Below are 24,378 nucleotides of genomic sequence, written 5' to 3' on the forward strand. Positions count from 1 at the left end.
CCAGCACCTTGAGTAAAGTAGACAGGAGAACTACACAGGATTTTAATGCTGCACTCACTCAAGAACTTCTCTTGATTTCAAAAAGTAGTTTAGGGAACCAGAGGCTGATGTAAAAAGGATGTGTTTTTTAAGAGTCAAAATTCTGTGAATCAACTTCATTCATCTAAATGTTTAGCCATATGCATTTATTTGTGTATCTACTTAGAATTTAAATTGCCTTTATTATCTAGTCGCTTATAATTATTACTCTTGTATTAGCCATTTTTATTATGGAAGATACAAGCAAAAAACAAAGATTAATTTGTGTTGCACAAGCCCTACATTCTGTTAGCTCATCTTTTACCTTCTTGTTTGTTGTCCATTTTCAAATTTCAGTTTTGAAAATTAAAACTGCAAAAAACATACCAAGTATCTCAGAGAAGGTAAGAGGCTTCCTAGTGACCTATATTGGCCTTCTAAGAAACATAACAGACATAGCAGTGCCTGAAACCAAATTTTACATCAACATGAAATCAGCAGGCTATTTTAAGATAGGCAAATGACAGAAGGGCAGAGCAGGGACTAAGTTACCCAGTCCCTAAAATACCTAAGAGAGAGTATTATATAATTATTAAGGAACAAAGGCTATGAACTACACACAGCCAATTAAGAGTGGTAATCAACTATGAGACATTCTGCAATATACAAATCATGACATTTCAGGTGATAGATATATACTGTCCTACAACGTCCCATTTTTAACGTGTTTGGGAATCCATACTCTGAATCCATACTTTCTGAAGCTATTTGTACAATCTCATCAACTTGAATTTTTCCTTTGTGGCATTTCCCCTTCAAGCTTGTTGCTAACATCTAAATGCCAGAAAATTTTATGATATATAAGAGTTTTTGATAAACACTCTCAAAAGAGAACACCTTTCCAATTAAAAGTGAATGTTAAGGTTTTCATAAACAGAAACATTCAAAACCAGCCAAGTTAGGAGCAGTTCAAACATTTTTGAGTCTAACTGGGAGTCAACGCTGACTACCAATCTGAGTCACTTAGGGAAACATTACCCCAGATCACAACGTGAGGCTAACAATGCAGCCTTTAACCGCGAGACTCAAGCTGGGAAAATGCAGATCCCGAAATGGGAAAATGAAGGTGACCCAGTGGCAGGTTGGGGGCTGTAGCAGGAGGACTGGTGTGTTCCAACCCAAAACAACGGGAGCAGGCAGGTCTACTCCCTCCCACTCCTGGAATGATCTTATACCATGTATTCTGTCAGGTAGGAGAGAAACAAGACCTGGATTACAGCTCTGCCCATGCTGTCTGAATTTTCCCAGATCTTTGGCGAGACCCTGTGTTGACATGGGACTGTCCCACCAAGGCAAAATTGTCCCTGTTGCTTAAAAACGAAACAAAACATTATTGATTCCCAGTGTTTGTATGTGCCACTTGAACTAAAACAACAGTACCATACAGTACAGTCCATTAAAATAAAATAGTGAATTTGGGGACTTGACCAATTCGAAAACTGTTTTTCTGCATGTGACTTCTCAGGCTTTCAGGTAATATTTGATGGGAAAGCACGCAATATCAAGGATGCAAATGAGCTTTACTGTATCCCGCATAAATGTGCATGCTGAAGAGCAAGATTCCATCTTAAAATAAGAAAGTTTTAAGATAGTTCATTTTGAATAACAAAAAGAGGGGGAATAACAGTAAGACAGAACACCATAAGCCACACAGAGGATTTTATTTAAACACATGGGGATGTAAAGAAAGGCCAGTACACTGTGCTGCATTGGGTTATACTCAGTTCATATATAGCAATCACCAGAATATTCTCAGGTACAGTGGCTCATTATCTTTTGTTTAAGAACAAAAAAGTATCTTTCCAAAAGCCGGCTTCAAAGTTCCCTAGATTTTCTGGCGTTCCCTGGTTTCTTCCTTTTGCTTCTAAATACAAATGAATTGTAGAAAGAAGATTGAAAAACACCATTGTAAATGAAAAGCATATCTTTTAAGATAAACTGCTTTTACCCAGTGAATGATCTCGCAACCTACATCTATACTTCACCTTCAGAAACTGCCCGCAGTTCAGGTAGTTTTTAAAATAATGCTAAAAAAAATTAAAAGGCCCATTCCCGGTGTTGCTCTCTCACTGGGTGCTGTGCTGCTCTTTCTCAGTCTGATGGGTTTTCCCAGCAAAAGGAAAGGAGAGTGACAGCATGAAGAATGTAGTTGTAAAAGGGGATGTATTCACCCTGTCCACAACTCTTTGTATATCTGAATGTCCCACTGACTTCAGGTTAAGCTTTTGAGTGCAGTGAGAAAAACACCAGGAACGACGAACTACTGAGCAGGGAAAAATAAGCCTCAGCTTTGTATTTGCTCTGTTTGCTGTGCAATGCAATGAGAAGCACTTGGGTCTGGCACATTTCCAGTCTTGCATGTTTTAAAGAGCATGAGGGTACCAACCTTCTGTGTATGATGGATTGTCATAATGCACCTCCATAAGAACGAACTGAGGGTCAGCTGCTGTGCCAATGGATAAGCCAACGTGAGGAGGGTAGGTGAAGCCCTGGAAATCAACACACACTTAGAGAGTTAAGGTATTTTTGCCATGGCTAAGGGTTAATTTCTTTTTATAATGCATCCACTCTTTTTTGCAATGATACAAGCATACTCATGATAAAATTTACAAAAGTAACATCTTTTAAAAGTTTCTGAACATAGCATTGCAGCATAATGCTTGCTAGAGGATAAAGCTCTGAGGCAAACTGGTCTGACTTTGCCACTGACCCCGCTTTGAGTAGGAGACTGGATTAGAGACTTCTTGAGGTCCCAACCAACCTGCATTATCCTATGATCTTATGATTATTTATCCTGTATTTATTGCTTGAGAGGAAAAGGAAAATTCCATTTTAAATTATAAACGTTGCATAATCAGGCAGTTAGTCTGCAACGAAACCCTTTGAAAAGGCGAATCTACATTTTAAATATTCCCAGTTTCTAAAAGCAGTACTTTCCAGGAAATACTGAGGTTGTACATAATGAGGTTGTTTTTCCAGCACAAATCACTGCATTCTAAGTGAAATGATTTGAACAATAAAGATGGTTTTCATGGCTACATTTAGCTTAGCAGGCCATGTGCAAACCAAATAGCTCTGTACAGTGCAACAGCTTATGTGGGACCCACTGTCCCCAAACGACGCTCCTTTGGACAAGCTCTGGTCAGACCCCATGCACTGAACCCCATTTACTGCCGGGAGGGGCCAGGTTCACTCCTGCGTGTTCAGTTTAACTTCATGCCAAAGGAGGCTGTGCAGGTTCTCAAACCACTCGTGATGATAACCAGAGCTTGGTAAGTGGGGATGATTGGGAGATTTACTTCAAAAGCTCACTCCTGATTCAAACTGAAATACCAGTGTCTCCTGAGTGAACTCAGTTAACAAATTCACTTTTATATGAATTAATCTGCATCATTTTATAGTATAAGGCTAATATTTTAATATGCTATATGAGATTCTAACTTCCTGAAATGTACAATTTGAGATCCCAACTTTATTATGCTTGATGGACATCAATGAATTAATCATAGTATATAGTAATAAATATTATCACCTCCATTCTGCGTAAGGGTAAACTGAAGTAAGTGAAGTGAATACTCCAGTAAACCTGAATTTAACCCAGATCTGCCAGATTCCTCTCTACAGATCTTTAACAACAGGATCATCCTTGCAAAAGCCTCCATAATGCTTGTCAAATAATAACTTATTTATATGAGTTTTTCATTTCACTTAGATTAAGACAGTTGAAAGTACAAATACTAGGTCAGAGCATAGCTGATGGCGAAAATGCACAAAGCATATATCAGGGATAATGCTCAGAGTAGATTAAACTTCTTTTGATGGGTCTGTGTAGCACCTCTGGCTTCCTCACGCTGCAGCACTCAAAGATGGTTTTGAACTGCAGGATGGCAAATGAAGGCTCCAGAAACTGTCGTCATCCCAGTCCCTCTCTGTGCCCACACCATCATTTGTATGGGCACACAGTGAATCGAGGGGGTAAAGAATGGGTGGGATTCTTTTGGTAGTAATGCCGCCTTCTGTCAGCTGAAAGCATTAACTGCAGCCTAAATTAACACATGGAATAAGCTGAAAACAGAGCTTGGGGTCAACATGGCATCAGATACTTATTAATAACTGTATTAATTAATTACTGTAATTAATTAATAACTGTATTAATTAACATATGGAATAAGCTGAAAACACAGCTTGGGGTCAACATGGCATCAGATACTGTGTTTTCTGTAGACATGTCCCATTGCCATGAGCAAAGTCGTCCTTGTGCTGGCTCTGCACTGACACAGGATGACTGCTACGCTGAAATGATGTCTCTTTGGGCTGGGTAGGAAACTTCAGAGTGTTATGCCTGAATGGGGAAACACTGTAACCAAGTCCTGGTGAAGCACATAAGAAATTAAATCCATGTCTAACTTCATTTGGAAAAATCTTGCCTCCATGTCTTTTACACAGTTACCTACAGACTTGCTTTTCTTTCTGTCATTCTCCACAGGTAACAGATACTGGTCATTGCTGGAGGCAGTATATTTCCATATCAGATGGGCCAAGCTGGTACAGCAACAGACTCCCATGCTCCCAAATCGTCTTCTTCCCCTAAGGCATCAACTCTGTCTATACTATTTTCACTAATTTTGGCTTGTCACTTGGATTGTTCATTGCATTTCATACTTAAGAGGCCAATAAGAAGTTGAGGACTTTCTGGTGAGGCATTTGGGGATTTTGTTTAAATCTTTTTAAAAAAAGACAGATTAAGTAATCATTAATATACTAGGAAGAAACTTCATTATGACACATGCCATTCTAAAGCCCCATTGAGGAACCATGCTAGACAGACTTTCATCCTACCTCTCCTCCAATGGCCCAAGCAAAAATGACCGTCTCACATGTAAGAAAAGAGTCTGGCATGTTGGGGTGGTAGCATTCATGTCCATAGTCCAGCACACTGTCATTCAAATTGCTGCTGCACTGGTAGAGCAGGATATGGTGCACCAGATTCTCATGGCCTTTCTGGATCAATGGCTCAACCTGTTAATGTTAAAATGAAAAAGAGAAAGAAAGAAAGCACATCTGATGTGACTATTTCAATCCAGGTATGCAGACAGAAGTAAAAATTATATGGTGCATTTATTCTAAAAGAGGAGAGTTGATGTTAGATTGTAGTTAGGTTGAGATGTTACTTCATCTCTCTGCATCCTCAAGCATTAAAGATGTGATTGCCCAAGAGCATCAACCAAGGACATGAAGAAAATTCTATCTTGACAAAACTTCTGTTGCCATCTGTCTTGTTCTCTCTTCTCCCACTCCAGTCTGGCACTGTCACTTGTCTTTGTCCCTGCACAATCTTGTTTAGCCACATTACAGCATGAAGGGGACATAAACCAGCTGAAAGTCTGTTCAGCTAAACCAGCTTGGTGTCTGAACTATTCAGAACTTTTCATCCTCGTTTCTGCCTCTTTTGTATCACTTCAAACTAGAGCTGCCCAGAGACTCCGTACATCTAGGCTGAGCCTGGAGGTATACCCCACATTCCTCAGCAGCTCAAGATGGACTTTCACATCTTTTTGACATCTACAAGAAATTAGAATTATTTCACAATCTGCTCAGTTGTAAAGACTGTATTAATATGAAGTCATTCCCGAGAGGTTGGGTGCTCCAGCCTGTTTATGGCAGTCATGAGCTGGAGGGCTCTCAGGGGTGCCCCGGTGCCCCCAGTATAATTTGACCACCGAACTTCAGGGTAGGCTGAAATGATTTCATTCTCATTAAACAGTGTTCACTCTCTATTTGGATGGATGATGTTAAATCATCTCTGTCAGAGATGACATCCCTGGGGCAAACATGAATACTTCTGAAAAAAAGTATTTTGCTTTTCAGAAAGATCATATTCCACAAAACATCAGCATATAGAAAACAGTATTAAAATGAAAGAGGTTTTTCACTTGCTTCACTTTCAAAGATTGCATCCCTTTCTGCTATATCCACCTTCAAGTTGAATAAGATAAACATTAAAGTTTTCACAAGAAAACTAAAGCTTTGGCACCATAACTCTTAAGATGTAGGGTGCCATGTACTATTGCCTTTTAATATCAGGAAGGAGAAGGTATTTTAAACAGGCAAAAAAATGTATATACATCTTAACTTTGCATCCATTTGTTTTGCAAGCACATGAACACCAGCTACCAGAGAACCAGAACAGGGTAAGCAAGAACAGTATAATGCACTATTAAAATCTTGTCAGCACAATATTGTTACCAGAAATTTATCTCTCTGCACTTTGTTCAAACCGCTAAACCAATTACAAAAGAGGAAGGGCAGGAAGAAGCAACCAGAGCCCGTGCATATCAAGACCACCCTCGTTGATATGAGTCTGCAAAATACCATTGAAGTTGGGCTCTCAGGGAGTCCAGCTGCTGCTGAGTACCTGCATGTCTGTCCAAGAAGTGCACAGCCCAAAACCACCCACTTCACTGCACTTAGAAGTCAGTGGAAGAATGCCAATTTACATGGATGCACGAAAGTTTTGTTCTGATGGCAAGACTGAAATACTTCACAAGAGATCTTCTGTACTGTTCTCAGTAATCCCTATTTCAGTTAGCGTTACCATCATCATGAATTACTGTACCATGGCTATAAAAGTGATTCTTGAAGTAGATAAGAGTCAGCTTTCCCATCAGATAAGAATTTATTCCTAAATGTATCAAACTGACTGACAAAGATTCAGAAATCCATTTCAGCTTCATGTTCCTTCTTCCCTTTGCTCCACCATATACCTGCATATTTATCCAAATCCTGCACAACCAAAACACACTCAGATCATGACAGATTATACATTAAATAGCAGTATATATCTCAAGAATTCAGAAGTTCCACATAATGTATAGGATAGTCAGGGAAATGGTTATGGAAATATTATCCCTGTATCTACCAAGAAAAAAGATTATTTTTGTCCCAACATGTGAGAGTTCTGCCTGCTGCTACAAGATCCCAGCACCTGCTGTGCTTACAAGCACTACTTCAAAACCAACTTCCCCTCAAAACAATGGGACATCACCAAAATTAGAAACTCACATCCTGTCATCGCTTTCTTAGTGTCGCTTACCTAAACAATAACAGCACTTCAAAAAGTAGGTTTGTTCAGCTTTCTTTACTGAAGAAAAGAAAAAAAACCTAGAAAAAATCCTTAAGCATCTTTCTGATGCATCTTGTAGGACAATTTATATTCTGCAGATGCACAAATACATAATGAAAAGCAGCAGTGAAGTTACACTTTTTACACATTTTTATTACAACTTGGTTAAAGAGGAGCCACCTTTCTCTCTCCCCTTTTAAAGAAATAGAGAGAAAAAAAAAAAAAAGAAACTATTAGGAGCGGTGAAAAATCTATTAAGAAAAATCTTAGGAAAATCTCATTAATCACAAATTATTCATTTCCCAGAAATGTATGGAAATATTTTAATGGCCATCTCCCTAAGGATAACAGCATCATTTCTGGTCAAAATGGGAGAAGGAAGAGAAGCAGACCCCCTAGACATGTTGGGCTCCCTTTCTCTGATCCAGTGGATTTCTGACTGTATTTACTTACTAGGATAACTTCAGCAGAAAAGAAAATTAAGAAATAGTATTTGATTCTCTGTTGTAGTGATTAACTGGAGCAGGGATTTAAACATGCTATTCTACATGCCAGGTGAGTACTGCCCTAGTTACTCAGCCATTTGTTATTTTAGCTTATAGAATAAGTTGGTTGTTTAGGCTGCTTCCCTCTTCCTCCTTCACTTTCCACAAAGAGCATCTGTACAGCTTAGTTTGCTACAAGCTGAACAGAAAGTCCAAAACCTCTTTTTTTTTTTTTTTCCAAATAAACAAAATTCTTGTTTTCTGGCCAGCCTTACAAACAATGATGAACAATGACTGAGTTCTTCACATATGGGGCCAAATTCAGCAAATCACTAATGCATTTAAATGTGCACATAAGTAGTCTCAGGTGTAAAATTAGTTGCTAAAGCAGGTATCTACAATTAAATATCTAGATCGAGGTGGCCTGGTTCCCACAGTACTTGCAGCCCCAGTGAATGATAACACAATTTGAAAGCGCTCACGTCCTACAAGGTTATTCCTATTTTAACAGCCCTTTATCAGCCTTGATCCCTAACTATGGGCATTAATTTTCAAAACCTGGACTCACTAGTGCACCCATTCAAAATTTCCAGTTATTTGAATTTTTTAAGCACAAACATTTTGTTTCTTTGATAGTCTTTAATCCCCAAATCACACAACTGAAAGCTAAGCTAAACTAAGGTCTACTTTTGCAGGCCCCCAGTCACAATACTGGTGGAGGAACCCTGAAAAGTCACCATGACTGTCTTGTTAATTTGTTTCAGGAAATATGCAACTTTTAGTATACTTATGAAAAGATAATAATTTACGGTAGTAAATTAGGGCAAAGGAGTGAAATACAGAAAAAAATGTGATAAAAGTAGACGTAGGCAGATATAAGTGAAAAATTAGGTTTTATTTGGATTCTTATTTATACATAGCATTGTTTACTCTGTTCTTGTAGTGTAAGAGGACTCTCAAATAATGCTTTCAGCCACCGATAACTTGATCAATTTAGATGAGCTGTCGTGAAAATTGGAATGCGCCTTTCACTTTCAATAATTATGAGGAAACCCGTGACTTTGAAATGTAGTTCATTCCTCTTTCCTTGGTAATTCCTACCTACCTCTTGTTAGCCAAGGGGAGTCAAGAAAAAGGCTGAAGGGAGACTGAAAGCGAATATGCATATAACTACCTGTTCTCCCCATTTTTCCTCGTTCTTTGAGGCTCATCTGTGGCGCTTTCACTGCTGCTGACATGCAAGGAAGACCCAGCTGTCAGGGTTCATCTCTTTGCCATGTCGTGAATAAGCCTGCAGAGATACTGCACCACTGGGGCACCTCGGTGACTTCTTCCCCTGCGGGCAAAGTGCATTTTCTGCTTGACATTTCCTGACTGCCAGAGGCTCAGATAACAAAAGCCTATATCCACCCTACATCAAAATGCCGAAAGCGTTTGGAACTGCAAAAAATAAGTGTGTGCAACAAGACACGATCTCCCCCACTTTTCATGAAACCTGCAGAAAGAAGCTCCTGTTTTATTATTCATGATGACTTCCTTTCTGCACCCTTTCTACCTTTCTTGAAAGCCTGGGCGAAAGATCTTTCTAACCAACCACACTGACATATATGAACCTATCTGACTCCCACTAACAGAGATAAAAAATAATAGATATACTCTAATCCACCACCACATCAAATCAGGGTTTCTGCAGATGGAGGTATTTAAAATACACTGCATTCAAATGCAAAATGCAGACACTGCCTTCTGCAACCAAAATTACGGGTTACGGTTACAGTGTGGGATTAGCATGACCTGTACTTGTCAGGCAGGTTGAGAGGTTTTACAGAGCTCCTGTACTGTATCTTTTAGCACTTCTCAAAATACTGACTTTCAAAGGATATAACAAACACATTTTCAATTTATTATCAAGTTAGTTGATACAGATAAGACATGTGCTTTCCACCTGTTGATTTAACAGAAGCTCTATTCTAGTCAACAGGCTGACATCACATGAACAAAGAAAATGCTTATATCTGCTAGTGCCGGGTTATTCAGCTTTAGTTTTTCTTCCTCTCTTCTGTATTTCCTATTATCCCTTTACCCACCACACAAACTGAACACACAACATGTCATTGGCTCTTAAAAAAAAACAAGCCAAAATGGTAACATAATAGAGGCTTGCATCTCAAGCTGCTAATAAGCATCCTAATGGACGTGTATTAAACAGGATGAAAGTGCAAACAGCTCAAATGATCCAAGAAGTTTGATTCCCTACAAGGGAAAAATATCTCCAGAAACCTGGAAGTCTTTCTTGCTTATTCCTGTTTTTTGTGCCTTTTTATTCGCTTTGCTTTATTTGATGTTAACAGCTGTGGTTTCTTCTTCATGCCTGCTTGTGCAAATGAGGAAAATTAGTAAACTGTATCCATAGTCTCCCCATAGTGTCCCTGTTAGAAAATATACCCCACTGAACTTCAGAAAACAAAATGCTGAATTTATTTTTATATATGAAAATGGCAACAGGTTTTTTATCTTGTTGCAGTGATGCTTCTACACTGAAATGTCAGTGAAAAATATAATTTTATTTTTTCTGGCTCGAAAGGTAGCTTCAACTTAATCTTACATTTTAAAGATACTATGGGATGGTATATTGCCATATAAATTATTCTTACTAAGGCCACAGCCTTATACAACACCTTGTGTATGTAGCTGACAGTAACATGGGGAAAAAACATTATACTGTAATCTCAAATCTGAGAGCAAATATTTGACACAAGATTTTGCTCTGGCACTGCCACATCTAAGAGATTCCAGCCTGTGGTTGGTTATTTTATTTACACGAGTTTGCCATGTCCATGATTAACTCAGACCAAAAAGCGATGGTTGTGAAACTAAGTACTGGCTGAGTTTAGTTGAGAGAATTTTTGTAGTAAAAGACCAAGTTATAGGGTCTCTGCTTTCTATATTCATCCTCAGGAAGAACTATTACCTTCTCACTGATTACTATGGTCTTTGTACTTGTTTCACAAATGTGTACCACGTACATCCATTGAAATATTTGTCTAACTTAGAAAAAAGTATACACAATGTCTTCTTATTAGGAATCATCAAGATTTTTTTCTGATTTTTTTTTTCCTTTTCAACAGTGTCGTTTCAGAATGCACAAATATTTGTCTAAAACATCTCTTTTAAGGTTTTAGATTTTTCTTCAGAAAAGCAAATACTTAGAATACTTGGCTTAATAAAGTTGGGTCTTTTTCAGCAAAAATCTCCACATATTCCATAAAAAAAAAAAAACACCTCAATAATAATATGGTTTTACTGACATATAAATGTTCTGAAAGAAAAACACTAGTTGCTTTCTGCCTAACATTGCTTCTTACACACAACCCAGAGGTGTGCTGAGCAAAAACCCCAGAGCTGTAAATATGCCTCTGAGCTGGGGTAGATGTTGAAGTCCATGACTCCAGGGCAGACTAGGATTTTAACCCTAATAACCTAACAGCTATCTCATGTCAGGAGACAAGCCTGCCCAGGCCAGCATCACATCTGGGACACTAATCTGCTGCAGACTTTCAGCCCGGAATTCAGGCATCCCCGGGTCAGGCAGGGACCACCCTCCCAGCGCCCCCACCCCATACCGTATGTCAGAAAGCATTAAGTTAATGGCACAGAGTAGTTAGGGCTGAAAGAGATACCTCCAGTGCCCGCCCGGCTGCAGTCGAGCATGGACTGGCTGCCATAATCTTTCCTGAGATCAGCCGTATCGGTTGCACGTACACAGCTAAGTGCCCATTTCTGGGTTTCTCACTCTACAATCCAGATCCTAAATTCAGTCTTCATTACTAACAAATCCCTTTAAATTGCTATCTATTCCAAGCGGTTCTGAATTTATACCATGCTGCTTACTTAGAAAGGTGCATATTTTGGTGAGTGAATTGCAGGAGGCAGAGCAAAGCCACTGTTTCTGGTTCGCTGATAGTCGTGTACAGCAGGCAGCAGTGCTGCTTATCTTGAATTGTCCTTCAAACACAAAAATGTTCATCCAAATTATTTTCATACACATTTTACGTATCTTCTTCTAATCTTGCTGCTTGTATTTTAATACAAAAGAGATGGAGATGAGGAAAAGGTCCAGGCAATAGCAACCATCTCCACCCCCAATTTCATAATGTGATTAGGTAAGGTTTCCTTGGAGGATGGAAATTTTCCAGACCAAAAATAGAGGTTCCATACAACTTAAGGCATGTAAATTTGCATGATTCGTCCTTAATACATGTGGGTTTTTTTTTTCCAAGGCAAGATTCAAATATAAGACATAATCCCAAGTTGAAATAACAGTGCTGACTTGTTTATGTATTTATTTATTTAAGCTATATTGTTGGCATTTGGGTTTAACCGGTTTTGGGTGTACTTTAAAATGCAGAACAAAAATTCTAACATCACTGTGGAGAAAAAGTCCATACCACATGAATGGAAAACCTTATTCAAAGCACAGATATTTCCTGTTCTTGGCGTAAAGGAGAAAGGATTTGTTTATTCAGTGACTGCGTTATTCAATAAAGGCTCTTACTAAAGTTTTATTAGTATACTGCGTTAAGAAGCAATTACTACACCTTCACTTTAAGCTGGAGAATTTTTATTGGAAAAGAATACATGCTTTCAGGTAAAAGCTACTGTTGCTGGGCTGTTAGCTTAGAGAGAAGGCTGTATTTCTAAATTCACACAAATCCTTCCATCCCCACATGCTACTGCTAACGATTACACTGTAAGTCCAGAATTTCTATAAGTCAGTGTGCAAAACAACTTAAATATTTTAATTAGGGAAGAAGAATCAAACAACACAATACGCAATAAAAACAAACATTTAAAAATGAGAACTAGAGATAGGTTTAGGAATTCTTGTTCTCTCTGCCATCAAGTCCATTCCTAAGTTCTTATTCCTAATTAATTCACCTGGAACTCTACCACTCATACAGAGTTTCAGACTTTAAAGGCATTCAGTAATTTAGACTAAATCCAAAAGAAGTATACCTCAAAGAAATATTCATAAAACATTGTTTCTGCCTGAGGTATGTCTGAAGATTTAAGATAAGGCATTTAGTAACAGTTAAAAAGTATAACCCTGAGGAGCAATCTGATAAAGAGCTCAGGTCAAGAAAAAACATGTTTCATTCGGTTACGCTTCCTGGCAATACACTCATTGCACTCCTAAGCAGCACAGACACCGGCAGAGTGGTTGTGGTATTCGGTACGGCCGTAGACTCTCAGCACAATTGACACACACCAAGCAGAATTAATGGGCAATTAATCAGCAACATCATTACTTTCTTGTGAAAACAATATAATAATAAAGCAATATGTAACCAAATACATTTCAGATTTAAAGCCAAAATGGGTAGTCTATAAAGAGTTTATATACATTCAACAGGAAAATATAATTTGAATAGTATAAATAATAAAGTCAATGCAGGTACTCCCTTTTGTTCATGAAATCACCATTCATGCACAGTGATTCTATCTATTTCTTTGAGATGGCAATGGAAGAGGTTTTGATTCTCTTGTATGACTGCAAAATATTCCCTTTGATCGTGTAGCTTAATAAGATTATATTTTTTCTCCTCCTGCTTGGGAATGAACACACAGCTTTGCCTGAAGACAGAGCACGTGAGAATTTACAGGGTGTCCGTTTCTTGTTTTACACATACTGGGGCATACTGTTAGGAAGTATATTTTCTGACAAGGAAATGCTGACTTCTGTGAAGGACTACCAAAAGGGAACACACACAAGAAAGACCTTAGGCATTCATAGATTAGTTTGGGTTGGAAGGGACCTTTAAAGGCCATCGAGTCCAACCCCCTCTGCAATAAGCAGGGACATTTTCAACTAGATAGGTTGCTCAGAGCCCCGTCCAGCCTGACCTTGAATGTTTCCAGGGATGGGGCGTCTACCACCTCTCCGGGCAACCTGTTCCAGTGTTTCACCACCCTCTTCATAAAAAAATTCTTCCTTATCTCTCATCTAAATTACCCTCTTTTAGTTTAAAACCATTACCCCTTGTCTTATCACAAAAGGCCCTGCTAAAAATTTTGTCCCCATCTTTCCTGTCGGCATCCTATAAGTACTGGAAAGCCACAATAAGGTCTCCCCAGAGCCTTCTCTTCTCCAGGCTGAACAACTCCAACTCTCTCAGCCTTTCCTCGTCGGAGAGGTGCTCCATTCCTCTGATCATGTTTGTGGACTTCCTCTGGACCCACTCTTACAGGTCCATGTCTTTCCTGTGCCAAGAGCTCCAGAGCTGGACGCAGTACTCCAGGTGGGGTCTCACCAGAGTGGAGTAGAGGGGCAGGATCACCTCCTTTGACCTGATGGCCACACTTCTTTTGATGCAGCCCAGGATACGGTTGGCCTTCTGGGCTGCGAATGCACATTGCCAGCTCACATCCAGCTTTTCACTCATCAGTACCCCCAAGTCCTTCTCAGCAGGGCTACTCTCAATCCCTTCATCTCCCAGCCTGTATTGATACAGGGGGTTGCCCCAACTCAGGTACAGGACCCTGCCCTTGGCCTTGTTGAACCTCATGAGGTTCACACGGGCCCACTTCGGGAGCCTGTCCAGGTCCCTCTGGATGGCATCCCATCCCTCAGGCATGTCAACCACACCACTCAGCTTGGTGTCATCGAAAAACTTGCTGAGGGTGCACTCGATCCCATTGTCTATGTTGTTGATGAAGATACTGAACAGTACTGGTCCCAATACGGACCCCTGAGGGACACCACTTGTCACTGATCTCCATCTGGACATTGAGTCATTGACCACTACCCTCTGGATGCGACCATCAAACCAATTCCTCATCCACTGAACAGTCCACCCATCAAATCCATACGTCTCCAATTCAGAGAGAAGGATGTTGTGGGGGACCATGTCAAAGGCCTAACAGAACTCCAGATAGACAACATCCATAGCTATTCTCTTGTCCACTGATGTAGCCACTCCATCATAGAAGGTCACTAGGTTGGTCAGCGGGACTTGCCCTTGGTTGAAGCCATGCTGGCTGTTTCAAAGCATCTCCTCGTCCTCCATGTGCCTTAGCATAGCTTCAAGGAGGATCTGTTCCATGATCTTTCCAGGCACAGATGGGAGGCTGACAGGTCAGTAGTTCTCAAGGTCCTGCTTTCTACCCTTTTTTAAAATGGGTGCAATGTTTCCCTTTTTCCAGTCACTGGGGACTTCACTTGACTGCTGTGACATTTCAAATATCATGGAGAGTGGCTTAGCAACTACATCAGCCAATTCCCTCAGGACTCTGGGATGCATCTCATCAGGTCCCACAGACTTCTGCATGTTCAGGATCCTCAGGTGCTCACAAACCTGATCTTCTTTACAGTGGGAGGAACTTTGCTCCATCCACTCAAGAGGTGTGGGGAGAGAGGTTGCCAGTGAAGACCGAGGCAAAAAAGTTGTTGAGTACCTCAGCCTTCTCCTCCTCCATTGTTACCAGTTAGCCAATCTTGCTCATCAGGAGGACTATGCTTGCTTTGACCTTCCTTTTCTGGCTGACATACCTGTAGAAGCCCTTCTGACTGTTCTTTACATGCCTTGCCAAATTCAGCTCCAGCTGCACCTTGGCCTTCCTGACCCCATCCCTACACAACCGGGCAGCATCCCTATGCTCTTTCCAGGATACCTGTCTCTGCTTCTACTGCCCGTGAATCTCTTTCTTGCCCTTTAGTTTGAGCAGCAGGTCTCGATTCAGCAGAGCTGGTCTCTTGCCGTCCTTTCCTGATTTCTTAAACCTGGGGATCAAGAGCTCTCATGCTTAAGGATCTGCCAGCTCTGATCTGCTGTCTTGTCCCCGAGGGCAGTTTCCCAGGGGGTCCTATTGACTAACTCCTTGAAGAGCTGGAATTTTGCTTTCCTAAAATTCAGGGTCCTGACTCTACTCTTCCCCTGATCTATATCCCTCAGGATACTGATCTTCTACAAGATACTGAGCTGCTACAAGATACAAGATTCAGATACTGAGCTTCTACAAGAGTCATCAATCTGGACCAAAGTTCTGGCACCTAAGTTTGCTAAAGGGAAAGCATGGGATAAAATAACCACAAGGCTCATGATTTTGACATGACACAGCCTCCCGAGTCAGCAGAACAAATCTTGGGAACTATTGCTCATAACCATCTAAAAATTGATATTTACAGGGTTAACATACAAACATGAGATGGCTTACAAAATAAGTGTGGTTAGGTAATGCCTATGTTAATACTATGATTTCTGCAATTTCTCACCCCAAGCTAGACCCTGGTACCCCTGTGTAGGGCTCCAACACCCCCTAACGGCACCCATGAAGTCACAGAATAAGGCCCATTTTCAGATGACATAGTTCTTTTGAAGTCACTTGAGAATAATGTATTAAAATTATACTGTATTAATTCTATAGAAACCAAAACTGTAATTGGCACTTCATAAAACAGAAAGACACAATTCCAGCCCAAGCAATTTAAGAGATAGTAATGGAAAAGTCACTGAAATGAGGGGTTGGAGAAAGGAGACTTCAGAGTATTAGTTGGCAGTTCGTAATAATTTGCTTAGATATTTATGTTTTCTCAGGTTAGGGTGATTCGGGTTTGGTTTTTATTTTTTTGGTGTATTTTAGTTAGATCCAAAATGTAAATTATTTTCATACCAGGTAAAACTTCACTTCAGTCTTGGTGCAAAGAGAAACTATGCACCATCTGCCTGAGGTTCAGTTGCCATTTGTGTGGATTTTGATGTCATGTATGCTATGTGTGGATGTGGTGGAGTGGTATTGTCTGGGTATTGTCTGCCTATTGTCTGTCTATTTTTCCACTGTTATTAATGTTCTTTCTTTCTGTTTTACCCCTGGGAGTCAAGGAATCTATGCTCTGGACATAGCTGCGGCTACTCTGCATAGCAAGTGGAAGCAGAGATGGAGAGGGTATCCTAACATTATCCTCTGAGAACTAACCGCAGTAGCTAATGCTGGGGTTGCAGAGTGAAAGGTCGGTACTGAAGAAAAACACTTTAAATAGTTAGAGCAGAAATGAAATTTCTTCCCCATTTAAATGACATTGGAGCAATTAAATGTGGCCCCACAGAAAATTTGCTTAAGGTGCTGCTACTATGTGACTTGTCTGAATTAGAAAGTTGATCTTAAGAAGCAATGTCAAGATGCCATAGGACCAAGGTAGATCTGTTCGGTGATGCATCTAGACATTCACCTCACGCTGTGCAAGCCCCATCAAGTCAGATTTTACTACCTATGAACCTGCTGTTCTGGTATTTGCACAGAAGGTGCCTTACAATCGCTCATCTATGGCCCAATTCTACTCTGACATATTTTATTGCCTGCTATAAGAAGTATGGATCGGTTGGCTGGAGGCAACTCCTAGGCACAATTTTCTTATCTTTTCAGTGCACTACCTAATCACAGGCTTACTCTAAAACCATACACAAAGCTAAGGATGAGGAAGAAGAAACAAAGACATGCTACAAGGCAAAATGGGGTTTATCGATAGCAATCCTCTCCTGAAGATCACTCCACAAATCATCTCAGAATTGGGAGGTGAAACTCAGAGAGCTTCACAGAAATTGTACCCTCCCCTTCTCCAAGCGCACTGTTGGTGATATTTCAAGTTAAGGCTCCTGTCATCTAACACTTGTACGTAGCTAGAAATTACATAACTTCTGACTTTCATTTAACCAGAAAAATCACATAAAATACATATTTTCCAACCACATGGTGGCATAGTCAATACATTGCCATAATGGATGGACGTTGTTTTAATTAAAAAAAGAAAAAATTAAAGAAACTGGATTAAATTAACTAGATGTTCAAGTTTGCTGATGACAGAAATGAAGTAGATTATTTTTGCATACCAGTACGGTATAAATAATGCAGCAATAGCTGCATATTTTAAGTATTGTAAAGACATACAAGTGAAATGAAAGAAGACTACCGCAAAATAAGAATATGTTTCACTAAGAAATATGAAGTTTTCTGTGACAGTAAAATCTGTGGTCATATGTAGTTTCATCTTTGATCACAGAATGCAATATTATATGAAATAATTTTTACATATGAAATAATTTAGCAGAATATGAAAGAAGACAGTATTTCCGTTGTTTCCTGAGAGAGTTGCTTGGGAAACTTCTAATTTCCAGCCAGTTCAGTTATATGATTCTTTAACACTGCAAAGCCTAATGGGCCAATTCAGGCTTGCACTGAAGAGACAGCCCTCCAGATCAAAGGGCAGATAGTTTGCAAGCTCTGCAGCATAAGATGATCGTCTGGTTGCCAATCTAATTTACCGAAGCTAAAATTGCTTTGCAGGGGAACACACAGGAAAATACAGAACATTTGTTTACGTCAGGCTGCATGATGCAATTTGCTAGAGTTATCACATTCAGTAAAACGTAAAAGTTCAAGCCAGAGAGCAACAAGCAGTTACTGTCTCGTATCACTCAAGTTAAAAATCAGTGCCCTCATTTAGGTACTGAAGGCTACAGGCTGCCCTTCTGGCTTTCAATCAATCAGTCTCTTAAACTGGAGTCCCTTTGTATTTTCACACTGGGGTCTTTCGTATTACTAAAGCATTCCACTGTCAAAAAGCAGAGTTACCCTTGGCAACAAGTTTTTTTTGAGTTTTTACTTCCTTATCAGAGATTGCTCTGAAACTGAACATGAAGATTAACAGGCAGCTGCTGGTGGGCTCTAATACAGCCCTTTCTTTAATTGAAAAGCGGCTCCCTTTTCTAAGGAGATCAACAATGGAAAACTCTGGTGCTTATATAAAAATATGCCCAATGTAATGCTCCTCAGTTAATGCTAAATAATTAAGTTTTTTCTGGTGATATGCTTGGCCTGTTTCCCCTAGTCACATCCTAAGTTGAGTGCCAAAAAATTACATAGGCTTATGGTTGAGGAAAATCCATTTCTCCTCAAGGCAAATTTAAAATAAAAAGTTTTATTTTGCAATTTTTGCTGCTATCACAGTCTTTTCCATTCCCTGACCATTTTGGTGGGACACATGTCCCCTGATTCATCGATCCGAGAGCTACATGTGTAATACAGGCTGGTTGTTTGGGTTTTCTCTTCAGTCAGTGAAGAAAGAGACTGAACCATACAGGGGATGTTTGAGCTTATATATTTCAGACACCACCTCTAGGATGATACAAATGGCTACTTTTTGCTACTGTAAGGTCATTTGCAGAGCTGGCTCAGACCTGTAGATAAGACAAGTTGGATGAGAGGAAGCCCATCTTTGTGGTTGGAAATTTAATGTCTTTAATACGTTGCCTAAATTCAATTTAGTATGCATGAGGTGCACTTAAGAGATACTGAATTTTCACCACATAGTCTAATCCCCAGCATGGGGCTTCTTCCCCATTTCAGCAGCGCTAAACCTGCTCGCTCCATTCTTATAAGCTTACAAAATACAACCTACTATCCTCCTTTCCAATGCCAAATGCCGTCTAAAACTGGGCATCCCATTAAAAGAGTGCTCTTACAGAATCTGAAATATTTTATGCTCTTGAGCACAGCTGCATCGCAGCCTTTCTGCCAGTATTTCTCTGTCTATAGTTTCAAAAAAAAACCCCAGAAAATTTGGAACTATAGGAAAATGAATAATTCTTAGAAAAAAAGACACGTAGATGCAGCTACATGACCCTACTACCCAATTGTATTTGTTATTTTACACAAACAGTTTTTCCTGCTCTTAATAGTGAAATTCAATGTCCAACATGTTTTTGTGTATGGGATTATTACTACTGAAGCCCAGGGAACTACTTTCCCTGAGGAAAACACAGTATATTTCAAAGAAATTAAGAAAATAAAGAGAGAAAATTTATGGAGTGTTGAAACTAGCCCAGACATGTTATACAATGAAGCTGAAAAGCTTCACACAAATCGATTATGGCGCATCTGGCATGGAGAATATACATTCCATTCTTTAACCAATAAATACTGTACATTTCCAGAAGTTTACACATAGCATTAAACAATTTGTCAGGAGTAGTGGGAGACCACAGGTATAGAGAATTCACAGAAAATCTAAAGACACTAGAGGAAATACTTTTTTTTAAGGTTTTCTTATTGCAGAAAAAAAACAGTGGAGCGCATAGGAGACCTGCTGTTATTGTGAAGCCAAAGTAATGAATCTTTAGCAGATGCAGTTATATTAATGAGCAATGCAATTAAATTAAACAAATAAAAGACATGGAGTATTGGAAGCTAAGCTAAAGACAGTAATAAAAATGCCGTATCTGTAGAACTACAAGTAGAAAGAGCAGTGAAAACAAGCTTAGAAAACACAGCAAAAGCTGTATTTACCAAAATACAGGGAATTATTTCTCATGAACGTGAAAAAAAAAATTCACTCTCATGCTGTTAGTAAATGTCTGCATGATGCCAGCTCACGGTAAGCTAAAAATAAATTCAGCAAATACGCAGAAAAAAACCCAATCACAAACAAATAGTCTTAAAAACTGTCAAAGTATAGAAAGACATGTCAGCATGCGCGTATCCACACGCATTGAAAATCATGAAAATCAGATATCCTGATGGTACAAGAATTAAAGGATCTCAGAAGCTCCAGAGTGCTGCCACTGAAAAACCTTTTTTTGATAAACCGAAAGAGAAATAAGGAAGAGACGCTTAAAACAGGTGATTTACAAGAGGGATGGTGCTGCAGAGACTCCCCTTTTCAGTGGGTGCTCCTCTCGCCCTGTGAGCCCGCGCTCCCAGCCCCAGCGCGGCAGGGACTCTGCCTGCAAGGGCTCTCCACACCCCGGGAGCTGCCCTCCACCTGGCTTCAGCGGGGACACAGAAACCTCTTCACGCAGCGGTCGGTGTATGGACGTGCCTGTGTGTCTGCTCCACCAGTGGGTGCCCCCCTCCCTCCTTCTGAGAGGTCCTGCTGGAGCGGAGGTCCTTCCCCAAGTGCAGTCGGTCAAACCAGAGAACTTTTGTTAGGGGTGCGAGCAAGAGGCATATTCAGGACCAGTCAAAATAACGATATTTACAGAGCACTGCAAAAATCTTAGCAAGAAATAACCTTAAAACCATCTCCAGAAAGTCTGGGCTAATAAGTAGAATGCTTTTTTTCTAAGAAAACTACTTCTGAGAAAGCTCCCGGCTAACTTCCGCGTGTGAGAAAAGTAAAAATCCCTGTAGGGTACTAAGCCTGAGGCACACACCACAGCCTGAAGCTTGAAGCAGCAAAACAGGCCAATGCACATGTAGCTGCAGGAGGATTTTGTAGACAGGCTGCGATGTGCGCTCTCCCACGCAAAGAGCAGCCAAGGTCCACTGCTCCAGGACCACTGAGGAGCCATCCTGCAAACAGCTGACTTGAAGAAAGAGGGTCGCCTGCTGTTACCTCCAAGCGATCCCTTTCGTCTGTTCGAAAGGCATGGAGAAAACAGCCATTGCTGTTTTCAAAACTGATCTATTACCCTGATAATTGGTTCTGCTGACAAAAAACACAGGGGAGGGAAAACCTGTAGAAGTTTAACAAATTTCCAAGCAGCCCCCGCTGCTTGAAGCCGAGGAGTGATGTATTCCGTCAGAGTCACAAAACCAGCTTAGTGCCTGGTATTGGTTGTAATCTGGATAACTCTTATCGCTATTATGCCCAGCTATTGAGAAATCATCTTTTCTTTTATTTCTTAGCAGGCATAATGTTGTTATGAGTTATTTCTCCAGGAGTTCCTGGAGGCATCAGAGAAGGTCTTGTAACAGAAGGCATTGTAGGGACATGTAGGAAGACACAGTCTCTTCCCTAGGGAAGAAGTTGCAAGAGATATGAAACAAAGGAAGATTAAACAAAGAAGTCCTAACCCTGGGTGGGTGCCCCGTTACCGCAGCGAAGCTCTGCTCTCCATTAGTAAATGCAGCTTAAGGAGAAATTACTTTTCCGTGTCCTTATTCTACCTATGAGATGAACGCAAGATTACAATCTTATCTCTTGCACATTTACATGTCATGTAGTGCAGCTCGATCAAGAAGTCTCAATGAAAATATGCTGTTTCTCATTACCTGAGGTTCTTGGAAAGTAGCATGAGTATTATGTAAAGAGAAAGAAAAGACATAAGGTCTTACATAATTTACCTTCAACTGATTTTGAGGTCTCTTATGCTAGTTATTTCTTTACCTTGTGCTAACAGAAGAACCCAGGCCTTGCAACCGCTACCCAGACAAGCCCTTTGATTCACTCCAAATCAACAGCTTGCTCATGCAAACGATTAGGTGGAGGACCATGCCTGAGCTACCTGGAAGGCAAAGGCAGCACATTGGGACATCTGTAAAAAAAGCTTCTCATTGCCCAGAGAGTCAGTCAGTTCAGGGGACTTTTTTTTCCATGAGAAGAAAAAGGGCAAAAGAGGAAAAGGATGTGTTCTGGACATCCTCACTATCCACCATCAGAAGTGTTTTATTTGTACAAGGGCTGTCCTATTTCCACCTTGGGGATTTCCGCTGTGCTCCTGGCGCGCACCCTCCTGTTGAGTTGCACCCAAGCGGGTTCAGTTCACGAGCTCCACGACTGCTCCATGGCAGTAACCATGCTGAAATAGGCAAGAATAACTTGAAGATTCACTTCAGAAGAATGCTTCTCATCCAAACTAAAACACTGCTCTGGATGCACCCTAAGACCAAGTGTTACCACTTACCCAGCTGTTGCACCACGAGATTGTATTTACAAAATATATTTGTAAATGCTTTGAATATGTTCTGCCTGACAGCATATAGTTAATCTTTTTTAAAATAACGCATGGTCAATGGAAGTTAAAAAATGGTTTTTAATTTGGAATCTGGCTTCAGAATCTGTCATTCATTAACCAGAGATGATTAAAAGTCTCGGCCTCTTTCTTTAATGATAGGTCTAATTTTTTCACAGTTTCCTTCATTAAAATATTGTGGTTTCCTGATGAAAACTGATATTTAAAAAAAAAAAATATATTATAAAACATTCAGAGCAATTTGCAGGAAGACAAGAATGATAGAGAACAGATGAACAGTACGAAAAAAATCTTACTGTGGCTGTTGCACCTACTTGAGACTCCAGACCACCGGCAGATTTACACATACACACAGCTAAGCACACACTTCCATGGAGCTGATGACACACACTGTCCAACAAGGGCTGCACTGCACTTCAGTGCTCCACAAAATCATACAGGAGGACAGAAATGGCCAAAATCAGCTCACATGTACACTGCTTAAGTAAACTGGATTATACCCGAGATGAATTTATACCATTTTCTAACCTTTTTTTTTTCTGTCTGTAAAAATGAGATGTGTAGGTTTGTATGAAAATAGTGCTACAGAAGGAATCCAGAATCAACATGTACGTAAGTATTTAACTAACACAAGCAGTTTGATTAGGCCAAATCATTCATCTGTCCTCCCCTTTGTGAAATTCAATCTTTGTTTGCATAGCTAATATCCTCCTGAGTAGCCATAAGCCCCATTCCTTGTGCATCAGTAGGCTTTCAGAAATGTTTAATCAGTTTGCAAGAGTGCATAGATACAATTCCACAACAAGTCTCTATGTGTCACCTACAAGTCACACATACGAAAATGTAAGTTGTGCCCCTGAAAAGAAATGCTAAGGAAGTGTTCCCACATAATTCTTCTCTCTTTCTGTAATAATTTTTCTCTCCCTAAATATTTTCTAAGTGGCAAGATGATTTTTTTGCTTTTCTGAAGCTGGAAAATCACTGAGGATTCTACTCTAATTTTTAACGTTATAGAAACAAAATAAATTGCTGATTTCATAATGTGATTTCAAAAATTATAATATCCTTTGCAAATCATAATAAAGAATATAAAACTTTTCTGAAAAATTATTCCTGTACTTCTGAGCTAAAACTCTGTTTTAGCTTCAACCAACCACAATTTTTTTAAAAACGAGTAACCATATCTTCAATCAGGCAAAACATTTAAAAAATAAATTCAGAAAATATAAATAATAAATAGCTCCAGTGAACTTTTTAGCAGAACAGCATGTTTCTACAACTTTCACCAAACTTAACATTGAAAACTTGATTCTGATAGTACCATTTTGAAGCTGTCTCGCTTGAAAACAGAAAGATAGGAATCCTGACATATATACAAGCAAATTCTGCTTTTCATACAGATCTGTGAAAGTAGCTGTGACAAATTTCAAGTGTGATTAAAGATCAAATACATGAAGGCAGAAATTTGGACCTTGCAATTGGTCATTCTGATAAAGTATGGAAACCCACAATATTTCATAACAACTATATGTATTTCTCAGACTTATACTGGAGATCACGTTAAGTTCTCTGAATTAATTTAAAATTTCATCTTACTGAATGCATTGGAGGAATATGAATGAAAATAATCCAAAAAAAGGAATAGAATTGTATACTTAAAAACATTAATGTGTTCAAGGAAAGATAAAAATGAGGACCAGAGCTATCTCACAGTGCTATCTTCAGTTGTCAGTCAGGCCCAAACCATGACAGATGTCTAGAACAACAATAAAAAGTTGTTCTTTTAAGAGGTTTTCAGTATATTGCTTCTGGGAAGGAATGTGAGAACCATCTTTCTCCCAGCACTCTTGAGCTTTCAGTTCCAAAGTGAAAGAAAGCTAGAAAATATATGCTAGAAAAACATGTTTCTGCATGTGGGTTTTGAAATCACCTTGGATCCTGCTGA

The 24,378-nt window shown here is 39.7% G+C and overlaps 1 protein-coding gene across 1 annotated transcript in view; it reads right to left on the reverse strand.

Annotated features, from left to right (window-relative positions):
- Positions 1-24,378, reverse strand: part of MOXD1 (monooxygenase, DBH-like 1) — a 71,039-nt gene that overhangs the window by 14,659 nt on the left and 32,002 nt on the right. The window contains exons 5-6 of the mRNA XM_009880197.1: positions 4,918-5,097; positions 2,465-2,567 (exon numbers count right to left, since the gene is read on the reverse strand). Of these exons, the coding sequence (XP_009878499.1) occupies positions 2,465-2,567; positions 4,918-5,097 (283 nt within the window). The remainder of the gene's footprint in view (positions 1-2,464; positions 2,568-4,917; positions 5,098-24,378) is intronic.

The sequence above is a fragment of the Charadrius vociferus genome, unplaced genomic scaffold, assembly GCF_000708025.1.
Source record: "Charadrius vociferus isolate BGI_N301 unplaced genomic scaffold, ASM70802v2 scaffold82, whole genome shotgun sequence".
Taxonomy (NCBI): Eukaryota; Metazoa; Chordata; class Aves; order Charadriiformes; family Charadriidae; genus Charadrius; species Charadrius vociferus.